This window comes from Cygnus atratus, chromosome 2 (genome assembly GCF_013377495.2).
Source record: "Cygnus atratus isolate AKBS03 ecotype Queensland, Australia chromosome 2, CAtr_DNAZoo_HiC_assembly, whole genome shotgun sequence".
NCBI lineage: Eukaryota > Metazoa > Chordata > Aves > Anseriformes > Anatidae > Cygnus > Cygnus atratus.
This window is the reverse complement of record NC_066363.1, coordinates 27,113,070-27,126,976: the sequence shown is the minus strand read 5'-3', so window position 1 is coordinate 27,126,976 and position 13,907 is coordinate 27,113,070. Positions and strand designations below refer to the sequence as shown.

Genomic DNA, 13,907 nt, shown 5'->3' with positions numbered 1-13,907 from the left:
CTCCGCTCCGCCCCGCCGCCCGCCGGCTGCGGGCCCGGCCGCCCTACCGGCCCCTCTGCAGCCCGCTTGCCCCCGGGAGAGGCCCTCAGGCCGGGCCCCCGGCGGCCTGCAGGCCCCGCCGTGCCGTGCTCGGGGCGGTTGCTAGGGAACGGCCGCGGAAATGGCGCCTTATCGCCCTGGGCGAGCGCGGCCTGCCTCGGAGCGCCGGTGGGCAGCGTGCCCTGGGTGTATTTCCTTAGGGAAATGGGTTAAGCACGCAGACGGATTGTAGATTTAAAAGGTGGTTTGCGTTACTGTAAATCTGTTACTGTAGCATCCTGCAAGCAGCGGGAAGTTAATGAGGTTTTGCAGTTCCCAGATAGAGAACACAGAATCATTGAAGTTGGAAAAGCCCTCCAAGATCATCTGGTCCAACCATCCCCCTACCACCACAATCACCCACTAAACCATGTCCCTAAGCACCACGTCCAACGTGAAACACCCCCAGGAACAGTGACTCCACCACTGGAACGTGTGTTTGTAAGAGGACTGGGGTGCAGAGAAGTGCGGACAAGAGCTGGTCCTTGGGGAGGGCGGAGTCCACTGTGCGCACTGCTCTTGGTGTCTTGCCATATCTCCCTCCCCATGGCTCTTGGTTCTCCCTCCAGGTTCAGTTCACACTATAGCTTTACCCCTCATGGCAAGAGATGCCTCCTTGTTCTTTGTCTCCCCTCTTTCCAAAACAACTGGGCCACTGTGGAGTGTGTCCTTTCCTCTGTTTTCAGTTCTTTTTCTCTGGAAGATGAGGCATTCCGGATAGGTACACAAGATTCTGGCTTTTGTATGGGTCAAAGAAACTCTCATGTGGGTTCAGGTCACTGTTTCCATTCCTGTCCCATCTCATGGTTTGCTGCACCCTCAAAATAATAATTAAAAGCAACTTAGGAAATGGTATCTCCATGAGCTAGTTCTGTCAAAAGTGAGGTGAATACAGTTGTTGTAGAGGAAAAGTTTGTGTGTTTGGCATTAATAAATCTGACTATAAACTATTAAAGGCAATGGAAATTGCAAAGGCTGCAAAAGAGAGAGAGTTGTCTTTACTCATTTCCTCCATTTTTTCCCTGGCTAATTCTGATTGGAGTTCTGTCCACCCATGCCCAGGGCATGCCTTAAAATTCTGAAATAGAGTAAGTGAAGTTTTCAAAATGTCTCATCTTATGGATGATGTAATAGGATTTAGTTGAATGTAAAACATCATTTTACTTGGCACCTGTGTTATGGGAGTGGTACTGTCAAGGATCATGGCCCACGTATATACATACGCTACACATTTTCATATTGACACGTTTACTGCGCCATCTTATTCTTTGTTAGCTTAATTTGAAAGGAAAATTTCAAAGAGAAGGTGGAATGTACCGTAATTTAATGAAGGTCAATTATGGTCTGCCAATATTGGTGTACACACAGTGTTTGCTTTAACAAATGTGACTGGTTTGGCCGCAATGTAATGGCTGTTTCACATTTTATGGAGAAACTTGCATAGCAAACATACAAGCTGTTTTTTTTTTGTTTTTTTTTTTTTCACTCGGGGATGGATGAGCAGTCTGCGGGTTCAGAGCGAAGGAGCATGCAGAGCTGGACTTCTTCTAAGAGGCTGCCCTGCATGAGCTGTGGTAGCAAACACTTCTGCAAACCTTCTGTAGTGCTGCTGTGCTCTGCACCACAAAGTATGCCGCTGGGTGGCTCTGCAGAAGGAAAAGCTGTCCCCTTGTTTTGGGTAGGAAAGAGGAGCAGCCTGGTGCTCTCTCTTGCTTGCAGGGCCTGCAGATCTGCTTGACCACAGTCCTTCTCAGAAATGTGCTACTTCTGTGGGAGACTTTGTCCTCTGCACATGTCACTTACCTTCTCGGGTATGTGTGGCTGGGAATGAATGAGAGGGAAATTATTTATTTATAATGAGATATGTATTTAGAAATATATTTATTTATAATATTAATTATTTATAATGAGAGGGAAGTCATTTCATTTACAAGGAAATTAGTCACTTTGGTCTTCATGGCAGTATATAAGAAAGGAAGGAAAGACAGATCTTTCCCTTTGTAGACAGGCTAGCCATAGTCAACATAAGGACTGTTTAATGCAAGCTTTCAAAAGGCGACAGGGCAAAGGCAGGGTAAGAGGCCCTCAGCCACTTTACACACCTTCATGAGCTGCCTGGCTGGCCATCTTCACCCCTAGGCCCTCTGGAGAGCACTCCAGAGTACAAATCTACCCTAACAGCTACAGGCGGCTACTTAACCCTGCTCATTGCCATGTACAGGAGGCTGAGAATGCAGGTTTCTAAATAAGAGAAAGGACATAAAGCTAAGGTGGAAGAGGAAGTGCTGTTGTCATTTGGCAAGTCATTGGTGTCATAATGATATCTGGCAAGTCATAATACATTTAAATATTTACTTAGATATCCAAGGTGAAACTGTGATTTCCTTCTGCAAGTCGCTTTCTACACGTTGATGGCTGGCAAGAAACCAGCTTTACTAGGTCATATTCTATATACTCCTATTAATAGCTGGTTTGTTTTCTTAACGATTTATTCAATTATGAATGGCCTTATCTTGACTTTATCTTGACTTCATTTACACCATTACTTTTATGAATAATCATCAAAGACCATGAAAATATATATTAATGAGTAATTTCCATTGGTTTTAACTGAAAGCTGCTTCTGTGTTCTCCATTCTCACTCATTTTTGGTCAAAGAGATGACAAGATTAAATGTTATATTTTATTTGCTGTATAGTATTTATTAAAAAAAATCCCATTATCTTGGCCTTTCAGACTGAGGGAGACCGTTCTCTAAAGAGCCTATTCTGTGTCAGCTTGTGAACCCACAAAGTGTAGCTGAAAGCACACTGGCCTAGATGAAGCACAAGTACAATTCATGCCTACACTAACTGCTAGAGCAAAACAAAGGCCTTTAGGAAAGCTAGCAGAGTTTCAATTTACCACCACTCCTTTGCCCTCTTGGGGAGGGACACACTAGTTTGGTGCAAGGTCTTTCCTTTGGGTGTCTTGGGACAATTAGAAACATATACAAAACTGTAAAACTAATTTATTTACTGTCATCTATTTGAGAAAAGGGGATTTTAAGATAATAAAGAAGAGGGTTCTCTGTGCTGACGTGTGTCACCCCACTTTCCCTTTACTCATAAGAACACCAGCCGCCTCACAGTCTGACCACCTCTTATGGTAAGGAACTTCACTCCGTGCATTGCTTGCACAAACAACAATGGAATTGCCATGCGATAATACACACCACTGATCTGTAAAGTTAGAAGTACTGTCTGCATTTAAACAATGTACAAACTCTGCATTGCTATTCATGTTAATTAGATCTGCTTGCAACAAATAATTGACTTAAAACAATCCACTGTGAATTTATAGATTAGTGTTTGGTGCGTGCCAAAAACTTAAATGGTACACCTCGAGTGGCAGAATAAAAAATTAATCACTGGATCTTGCTGAACATGTGTTATTTAAAGAGCACTTTAAGAGAGTGTGAAGTGAAGGAATTTTGTTCATTACCAAAATTAAAGAATGTGAAATGTCTTTGTATTTTTATTAGAAATATTGGACAAAATGCAATATGATATTGTCCTGGAAATTCTGCAAGAAGAGCACATCCCACAGTGTTTCTGTCCAGCTTACAGACTTGCCCCAAAGAGCACTTAAAAATGCTTTTGCTACACACGTTTCAAAGTAAGAGAGAGCTAGGGACCATTATTTGGCATAATTATTCTATGATTTTTCAGTTCCAACTAAGTTGAGGGCTGTTTTGCAGCCCACCAGAATGATATTTTTGTATCACAAAACTGAGAAAGCAGTGCACACTTTCCGTACTGGGGAATGTGGAGGGAAGGCATGCAGGGGTACTGAAGGGTTATGAAGTCTGCTGGGATTTCCCTGGCAAACTGCACTGTGGATGGGGGGAAACCTCAGTCCTGCCCATAGCACTCCTTAGAACTAGCTCTTGGTGGGTGTTATTCTGTAAACCATGCCCAGGGATTTTCTCAAGGAATGCTGCTTGGCATGGGCATAAATCACACTGACAAGTGTGGTAATAATTACTCAGCCTACTGTACTAAAATGTACTTGCTGGCCCTGCTTTATTTATAGAAATAACGTTGAAAAAATGATTTAAGCACCTAAGAAAAATGTACCTCTTTTTATTCTTACTGATATATTTCTATATAGATAAGTAAATTTCCATTTATTCTACAGCTACAAGCAATTTAGGAGGTAGCCAGGGCAAGAGCAAATACTTTCTCTGTCAAAGCCTACGAAAATGACAGATCAAAGGTCCCAACCAAAAGAAGTACATTTCAGAATGGCTTGAAGAGTAGCCAACACTTGTGGATATGTTCTTTTGTTTGCCTATCTTGGACTTGTTTCTGGCAAAAGCAAAAGGGTTTAATGGATCGTTGTGAGCTAAAATGAAATTCAAGCATCAACATTGTATATTTGTATTTCTGTGAGAGTCAATAGAAAATTTTAGTTGGCTCCTGTTTTCTTATTTTTCTTTGGGAAAAAAAACAAACACTCAAAAAGCTTAATAAAAATGTTGGAATTAATATTGGAAATTAACCTTTTAAATCAGTAGAAATATCCACATCGTTATTTGACATCTATGATGAGAAATGAGGTATTGTTCAGTACAATACCTCACACATGCGGAACAAAGTTTTCTCCTACTTTCCAATCCTTCAATTGTTCAATTCTTTTAATCCTTTTGAACTGCTACTGCATTTTGAGTTTCATTAGAATTGGTTTTCATCTCTTTAGGTTTTTGTCTCTTTTTGGTTTTCTTCTCTTTTTCCAATTAGAAAATTATTTTTCTTCTCTTTTACCTTCTTTTTACATGTAAGGAAACAAAGGTATTTTTACAAAGTCTGTTGTTAGAGTTTCTAGCTAGGGAAGAATAAGGAGGAGAGCCATTCCATTTTACTGTTTATATAATAGAAATAGCAGCAATAAAAGTTTACTCCTCTACAGAATTCAGAATTAATTCCTAGGAAAAAAAGCAGACTAAATAGCTATAATAAAGAAGCAAGGCAATCATCTGAAGGGTTCAATACTGTTTGATTTAACAGGTTAGTAAAAAGGCGCTATACGCTGACTGTACACCAAGCTATATTTTAAAGTATGTACTTTGGGGAGAAAACTGGAACTTTTTTTTCTTTTAAAGAAAATAATTGGCTTAGTGTATGTGCTATTGCAGTTGTTTATTTTCCACACTGCAAAGTGTTACATTTGCCGGTCTAATTATTTCATTGCAGATCTTTGTGGTATTTGTTCTCCACCCATATTTGATAGCTGCAAACACTAACAGTGAGACGATTTCCCATTTTGAGGCAATAGCTCTACCTAGTGATGGGAAAGAGCAGCTGCATTCATACGTTTTAGAATAGTTTCTCAGTCCTCTACCAAAGACCATCTTACTTTCTTTGAAAACATTATCCACATGCGGTATTCAATAACTGTCATTCTTCCTCTCTTGTTGTTCTTAATTGTATTTAGGAGGGCACGTATGTGCATCCAAGCATATTTCCTGGGACACTGTTGCTGATGTCTTCCAAATACATCACAAAATGAAACACAATGCTTTAAAAGACTAAAGCAGCACTAATGATGTGTGTGAAAATGACTTTGTTAGGATCAAGTCCAGTTATTCCAAATGAAAAATACATTCCTATGTGTTTAAGACTCTGTTATATACGTTCAAGCATGGATTTTGCTATAACAACTTTACATCAGCTAGCCATGTCTCTTACAGTGGAATTTAGCTCTGCTCTAGATTAAAAGGATCTTGTTTGTATTAAAACATGTACTGAATTGGGCAAAATATCACAATGGGTCAATCACAATGAAGAAGTGAACTGAAGATTGTAATTTTTAGTTAATCCTGCCACGTTGACTGTATCTGTTAGTTTAAATGCTAATTCAGCTGACGCTTAGTCTTTCTTACTGTACGAAAAAGAACCAGAATTTAAATTAGTTCTACCAGTATGACTAAAAACTCTAGAGAATTATTCTGCTTTATGTTATATTATTAGCATCAGACAAGTAATTTTTCTGTCTCGTTTTACAAGTGGTTAAAAAAGCATATGTAATAGTTCTTTGGTTTGGGGGTTTGTTCACCTCCCCGCAGGGAAGAGAGCATAAATTACACTGGATTTCTTCTCATTAGCCAAGACCACTATTCAGTTAAAGTCAGCAATGTTTCATTCCTCTGTGGCCCTGGGCCTGCTTACAAAAGAGCCATTGGTATGCCATATGCCATGCCTGCAATGGGCGCTGTATGGCCAACAGCTCTTTCAACAACCTTTTCTTGTATGTGCTAAGACACATGGGGGATAATGGAAGGACTTGGGAGGTTAAAAAAAAGGATGATGCAGTAGTGCAAAATGCTAAGGCTTTTGTGTAGGCGGTAACAAATCACCTTACTTTGGTTTTTCTCTCACTGCTGCACTAGACATGCCTTTCTAGTGCTTTACTGAAGATCTGAATGCCCGGCTCTAGAAAAGATATTCTTTTAACACTTCGGTGCTGTGACCTCTCAACTCTGAGGTCAGAGCAAGCCTTATTTGTTTTGAAGCTTAACATAATTAAGTAGAAAGAAAAGAAAAAGGATTAAATAAGAGAGACGACAGCAATAGGAACTCCCGGGGGGGAGACGACTACTTTTTATACCAAGAGGGGATTTTGTCTGGAGGAGAGACAAATAGTCTGCATGTCCTTTAAATGTCTCCAAAGGATTAAAAAAAAGAACACAGTGGAATAAAAGAAAAATGGATATATTCAAAATTATAGGAATAAACAGCTCTGCTGTAGGTCGATAAGGTCTTTAAAAGCTGTAAGCTCAAAGCTCTCTGACATGCGGTGCAATCCTACTGGGTAAAAGGTAGAGTAAGGCTCATACAAATGTGAGCCTATCTTACTTTGAGCTACAGACCTGCAAACAGCTTTTGAATTTGATAATTTCTGTTTGCACTTTTTTTCCCCACTCAAATGGGAGTATTAAAACATGGTGCTGCCTGAGATCTTGAGTGCAATCGCTCAAACTTTCACCTAGTTAGCTCATCATGTTACTATTCCCCTGGGGAAGAAAAACCAAGATAGGAAAAGGGCTTTGCTCTCTGCATATGCATATCCCTGACACATAGCTGTATGTTTTGGATGTCAGGCATATTACCAGAACACCTAGCATTGCAAATATTTCCTGGTAAGTGTACATATATCCAACTGCATGTCTTTATATTTGTAAAGATAGCCGGAGTATACATTATCTTTGTCAATCCATGCAGCTGGGGAGGAGAAACTGATCTTCAGCTTCCACTGGGTCCTGCCCACCACTAATCTCTCCCAGTGTATAATGGGCTGCCAAAGCTATCATGGTGCAAGGGCATTTCTGTGTGGCTCCAGAAGCAGTCTTCTGTCTTCAAATACAGTCCCTACCCTAGAAAATACACCAAGCTGCTGCCAGAACGAGCATTTGCTGTTTGCCACTTGATTCTCCCTGCCCCAAAAATGGCATTATATTCTTGTTACAGTGTGCTTTCAAGAAGAGAAGATGGAAGCACAAAGTGTAGTACAATCTTTAACACCAAAGTAATTTGTGGATGCTGGCAAACACAAATCCTAGTAGCATATCCCGTTCAGTTGGGCCTATGATGATATGTGGCAAAGTGCTGTGCAGCAAATACATCAAGGAAAAACTTCAAGCTGGCAAATGCAGGACTCTTGGTGATCAGCAACGAGTTTACATCATGAACATCCAGTCACTAAGAGCTGAAAAAAGGATAGCTTGAGGCATCTGGAATCCAGAAACTGCCTATTCCCATGACTGCATTACTACACCAGTTAGGACTGGAGACAGAAAAAAAAATGCTATTGCAATTCAGGATATGTTCAAGGCTAAACGGAGAGTAGTTGGCTCAAGATAAAAATGGATACATGATGCAAAGGAAGTCATAAGGGTGTGGACAAGACACATATCCATCACCTCCCCACCACCAAAAGCTCCCATTTTTTAAAAATAGTAAATGTTTCAGAATTACCCTTATCATCCCTCAAATTTTTGGTGATGAAGCGTCTTTAACAATCCATATCTATGCAGACGTTCAGACAGGGTGCAGAATGCCCGCGTTCCCCAGCTATTCACTACTAGTTGCCATGCAGAGGGGTGGTACAAGGGCCGAGCTGAGGCAGATCACTAGATGTTTTGCAGTCTTGCCCTACCTAATGACCTGGCCTGTAAATCCACTCATTGTGACCTTCGTTGTCAACATAGGGCCTTCAATTCCTGTCCGAGAAACTCTGGAGTATGTGCATTTGATGCTGACATAAAAGGGAAAGGATTTCTGTAGCATTCTGACTATTGTCTTCTACTTAAGATCTTGTTTTCTTGAACAAAAACTCTTTCTCTTTTCTCTTGGTGAGAGCACAGGATGGAAACAGAGAGCTGGGAGAGCCATGATCACAAAACCAGCTGAAACTTGTTCTCATGCAAAAAGCCAGAAGTCATGAGGGACATCTTCAGAAGGCTACTCTCTGCAAAACCTCCAGGTACTACAGTGATCGCTTTGAAACCAAAAGACCTTCATTGCATGTCTCTTTTAATCACAGCCTCTGACTTTTCCGCTGTCCCCTTGGTTCTGCCTGCCCTACAAACAGATTTCATGGATCTCACAGAACTCACACATTTCCAGTCTTCCAGGCATGCTTGTGGCAACGCATCTGATGGATGAAGAAATAGTATTAATCTTTAGGGAATAAACTGAGGAGCACAGACTTCAATGACGAGCAGTGCTCGACTACTGACCACCTCAGTGCAACAGTTAACATTGCTGCAACAGTTCAATGACATACAGCCTTCCAAAAACTGAGCGTGAAAGCAAGCCAGCTGACCAAGAGGAAACAGTGGACTTCAGTGTTATTCGTAAGTCAGTGCTCACTAATTACTGCTTGCAAATTGTCAAAGTCCTAGGGTGAGGGTGTTGAAAGAGAGCAGATGCAAATTCTCTGATGGTGGTAGTATGTCAGCCAGGCACAGAAAGTGTGAGTTTGTTGAAGGGCAGGGTCAGAAAGGAAGGCAGATGGCATTTACTCATACTTGTTCATTCCAAAGGACATCTTTGCCCCCCTTAGTTTCTCTACAAATTGTCCACAAATATCCAGCGACTCCCACTAATGCCTTTCTGTGGCTTGCTCCTCTGCTTCTACATTATACTTACTTACCTGGTCTCTTCCACCTTGTAAATACTCAATTACCTGTTGCCTCCAGTGTAAGCTCTTTGCCCTTCATTTCAGGTGTCCCATACCTCCAACAAAGTCATTTTGTCAGCTACAATACAACTGCGCCCTTCATTGCCTGATACCACCCATGAACACCAGAAGTCTTAAGATTAAAAAAAAAATAAAGAACAGAAGCACTTCTAGTTCCTTCACGAACAAGTAAGACATAAGCTACCATTTTAACATTAATGACTGTATTACTCAGCCCTCTTCATCATTATTTGTGAGTCATCACCCATGGTGCAACACTTTTAAAAGTTCTTTCTAGACTTATGACTAGGGAGATGACTCATTTTTGAGGTACTAGGACCCAGCCACTGCTCTAAGACAGAGTCACATTAAGCCTAAGAAGCGTAGGGGACACGGGAGGAAAAAAATGACCTGGCTCTTCCCTAACTATATATTCCTGCATACTCTAGTGGGTGGTCCTGGAATGCCGCACTGGGAGGGTGCCAAAAGGTCAGCAAAACCTTCCTCTTCTTCTAGTGACAGCCAGACTTTTCTCTGGCCTTTCTCTGAGTAGCCGAAGGAGAGATTCTGGACATTGGGACATGTAGAACCTTGACCAAAAGTCAATCTAAGCCTGGAAATTATCAAAATAATAAGGAATACAGATCTGAGTCTGCTTGCAAAGAGTCGATTTACAAAGATGGCTGTGATCCGGGCATACAGAAATGGGAAAGTTGGAATGCTTCCACAAGTTGCTTTAAGGAAATAGTGGAGAAGACAACGCTATGGGGAAACTAACTACACGTGACAGTGTCTGCAGGAGGGGGAAAACTGAGAGGAAAGATGACTGAGGAATGGAGCTGGGAGACTCTGGGGCATAATTACATGCGGTGCTGTATATAGACACGATAAAAGCAAAGACTGGACACTGAAGTACAACACTTAATGTAAATGGACAGTAAAGGGCTACTTGGCAATAGTAGAGAAAAGGCTAGAAAACGACAGAGACATCAGTTATCACCTGGGCTATTGTAACTAGAGAACAGTAAAACTGCCAATCTCTGAAAATAGACTTTGTCTGGTATTTCTCCCATTAGTCCTATATTTAACACCATAAACTTTGTTAAAATGGAAGATAAAACATGCAAGACATACTAAAATACAGCAGTTACCTGCAGTTTTTACAAGAGGGTAATAAAAGGGAGGCGAAATATGTGGCTGTTATCCAGCGTGCCCCAGGGATGCAGACATTAGTGATGACTTAGGCAGTTTCACTGACTGTGCTTGCCCAGCCTTTCTGGGTGACTTCCTGCAATTTGCTTCTCACTGCTCTCCTTCACTTTCTCCATGAAAGGATCTGCGTTTTCCCAAATGCTTTTGTATTTACTACTGTAAAGCACTGCATGAGATCCAGTTATGAACCAGGAATTGCCCATAAAATAAAAACATCCCGACAACAACCTAAACCTGAGCAGACCCTTCGAAAAATCTTTCCTGTGTGTCTTTGTGGGTAGAAAAGAAGCAAAAGAAAAAAACGCCGTTCTGCGAGCGGTGTCTCGATGTGCCATTGCTCTCGCTCTCACTCTGCTCGTCCAGGCTGTGCAAAGCCTCTGCGAACTGCACACCTGGCACCGCAGCTGCCCAAAGTCTCAGCGCTGTTTGGTTTAGGTGTAGGTGAAGCAGTGCTGAGTGGAAGCTTCCATATGTGCATGACCAGCTCAGGAGCCTCCTTCTTATGCATGCAATACTTTAACACGCTTTTCTTTCTAAAAAATATAACTTCAAAGGGTTCTTAAAGGTCCTTTTAAAATTCTACGCACAGACGCCCTGACTGCTGAGTCTCCGTAACCTGAGGAACTTTATGCACTGCACTGCAGTTTTAAAACAAGTCCACTAAAGCAAGCCATGAAACCACGTAAATGACTACTAATGGCACTCCTGAAGCGTGCGTGGAGAATGAAGGTTCCTATTTAGCACTTCACTTCCTGGTCTTCCGAGCTGAATTTAATTCACTTTAGCGCTCTCAAAGGCGAAAAGGCAAAACTGCCCGTTAATGAAGTTCAGGCAGCCACCAAAACGCCTTTACCCATAGCATCTTTTATTCAAGACCGAGTTTCCCCCAGCAAACTGCTCAGTGAACGCTTCTGAAGGTATCAACTCTGTAACCGTGAACGCTTCTGAAGGTATCACCTCTGTAACCGCTCCCTCTTCCGAGGCAAATAAAGCGGCTTTAGGGCAACCACGCGGGGGTCTCCGATGGCTGCACATCGCCCTTATCGACCTAAGGGCCCCGGTACCGCCTGGAGGGACGTGTTTTAATGCAGAAGAAGGCAAAAAAGCCGGATGCCGAGGCCGGAGGCTCAGTTCCGAGCAGCGGATGCCGGAGGGAGGCCGCGCCCTGGCGGCTCCGGGGGCGGCCGGGGCCCGTGAGGGCCGCTCGGCAGGAGGGAGGGAGCCGCATGATGAAACCTGGCGGCGGATTTCAGCAGCAGCAGCGGCAGCAGCAGGCGGCGGGGGAGGAGCCCGGCGGCCGGCTCTGGCTGCCTGGCACGGCGCGGGGCCGCCTCTTCCTCCCCACGCCGCAGCGAGGACGGCGGCTCTCCCCGGCACACGGTAAGCGCCCGGGCGGCGGCCGCTGGCCGGCCGGGCACCGGCGGCGCCGCTGCTGCCCCGCGTCGCGGCTCGGGAGCGAGGGGCGCCGGGGCCGTGCCCGGGGCCGCCGCAGCCGGCCGGGGAAGGAAGGGGCGGCCGCGGCCCGCTGCCGCGTGGTGCCCGGGGAGCTGGGCGTGCTCGGCGGGGTGGCACGGGCACGGCCGCGGGGTCCGGGCTGCAGGGATTCAGGGGGGAGCCCGGGGGAAAGCGGCGGGCGCGTCGGCTGGGGAGCGGTGCTCAGCGAAGCGAGCGGGGCAGGAGGGGCAGGAGCGATTTATTTCCCTCGTGGTGTCTGCTCTTGGCTGCCCCGAGTCACCCGGCAGGGCCGGAGGCACCCACTGATGGCGCCAAGGGACTGAACTTTCCCCTGTCCCGGTATTAAACCAGTGCCTTTCGCAGGCTGTGGGCACCCTGCCCTGCGGCCGGCTCTGCGGGGCATCACCCCCTGCCTGGCATCGTCCCCTGCCATCTCCCCTTGCGCACCCAGATGGGACCCAGTGTGTTGTGTGGCCAAATGTCAGCCCCTGCCCAGCTGCAGGGGAGAAGGGGCTAGGGAGGGGGTCCCAAGCCCCCGGGGGAGCGCCCGGTGGGTCCCAACCCCAGGGGAAGCACTTGGGGTATCCCAGGGCCCAGGGGAGCGCTTGGGGCATCCCAAGCCTCAGGGGAGCGCCTGGGGCCTTCAGCTGTGGTTTGCCTTCTGCAGCTGGTATAAAGGCTGGGTCTGTGCCTGTTCTGTTGGCTGAGGGTATGGAAAGAGTTGTTGCCCAGGTAGCGTAACTGGGTAAACAGCTTCTACCTAAGTGCAAGGAGAAGTGCTTGGACTTGTTTCATTTCTGACCACGGAGTTACTTACCTTCGTGCCTTGGTACGCTGCAGTAAAGGGAGAACGGCTCTCTTCTGAAAGAATTGAAGGGAGCTGTTGGTGTGATGTTACTTCAGCGAGTCATACCCAGTGCCCAGAGATAAATTGTTCTGTTTATGCTCTGTGAAAAAAAAGAAAAACCATAACCTAAAAGTAGGTTTAAACTGAATTTCTTGAGCTGGGCAAAGATTGCTTATCATACTGTGGGAAACTATTTTACCTTATGTTAATAAAGTCTGCTACGTTCTTCGTCGGTTCTCTTTATAGTCCAACAATCGATAGTCTACTTTTGGTACCTGTGTTTGGTGTCATCTATTGCATATAGGTCAGATTGATGGTTGGACTTGATCTTGGAGGTCTTTTCCAACTTAGATGACGCTGTGATGCTGGTTTTTTTTAATTGAACACATTCTTCGTTTTTAGGTAACTCAACAGCTTCACAATGTGTGGTATCTGGGCCCTGTTTGGAAGCGATGAGTGCCTTTCTGTCCAGTGTCTAAGTGCCATGAAGATCGCACACAGAGGTCCCGATGCATTTCGTTTCGAGAACGTCAATGGATTCACCAACTGTTGTTTTGGTTTCCATCGCCTCGCGGTTGTTGATCAGCTGTATGGCATGCAGCCTATCCGGGTGAAGAAGTTCCCATATCTGTGGCTGTGTTACAATGGAGAAATATACAATTTCAAACAGGTAAGTGTTGTAGGGATCATACAGTATTTTCTTTTGAAATAAAAAACTGGTAGGTATTCAGAAATTGTTTAAAACATGGTGGACTAAAATATCAGAAAAAAAAAGCTATCAGATGAAGGAAGAAAAAAGGAAGAAAAATTTCTGGGTAAGCTGTCAATCTGTGGTGGCTTAGATTGTGACAAACAGTAGTTAATACTGAAAAATTCCTTTTTAATTGACAAGAAAGGAAATAGCATTTGCATCTGTAGGTTTGAACTTAAAACAAAGGTTCATTCTTCATTAAGCCTTCAGGAGGAAAATTCCAAGCCCCCTTTCTCTCCCACCTTCCTCTTCATAATGCAAATGATTTTAGAGTGTCTTGCACATCAGTTATTTTGGGTCCTTCTCCAGTCTGTCAGGTATTTCGTTTTTACTTCTGCATGT

At 44.0% G+C, this 13,907-nt stretch overlaps 1 protein-coding gene across 2 annotated transcripts in view; it reads left to right on the top strand.

Annotated features, from left to right (window-relative positions):
* ASNS (asparagine synthetase (glutamine-hydrolyzing)) overlaps window positions 1–13,907 on the top strand; it is an 853,397-nt gene that overhangs the window by 824,360 nt on the left and 15,130 nt on the right. The window contains exons 2-3 of one of the 2 annotated variants that reach the window (XM_050709213.1): window positions 11,856–11,892; window positions 13,217–13,484. In XM_050709213.1, coding sequence (XP_050565170.1) covers window positions 13,236–13,484 — 249 coding nt within the window. In that variant the 5' untranslated portion in view covers window positions 11,856–11,892; window positions 13,217–13,235. Of the gene's footprint in view, window positions 1–11,671; window positions 11,893–13,216; window positions 13,485–13,907 lie in introns of those variants that run through there. The other variant, XM_035545350.1, reaches the window with a different exon arrangement.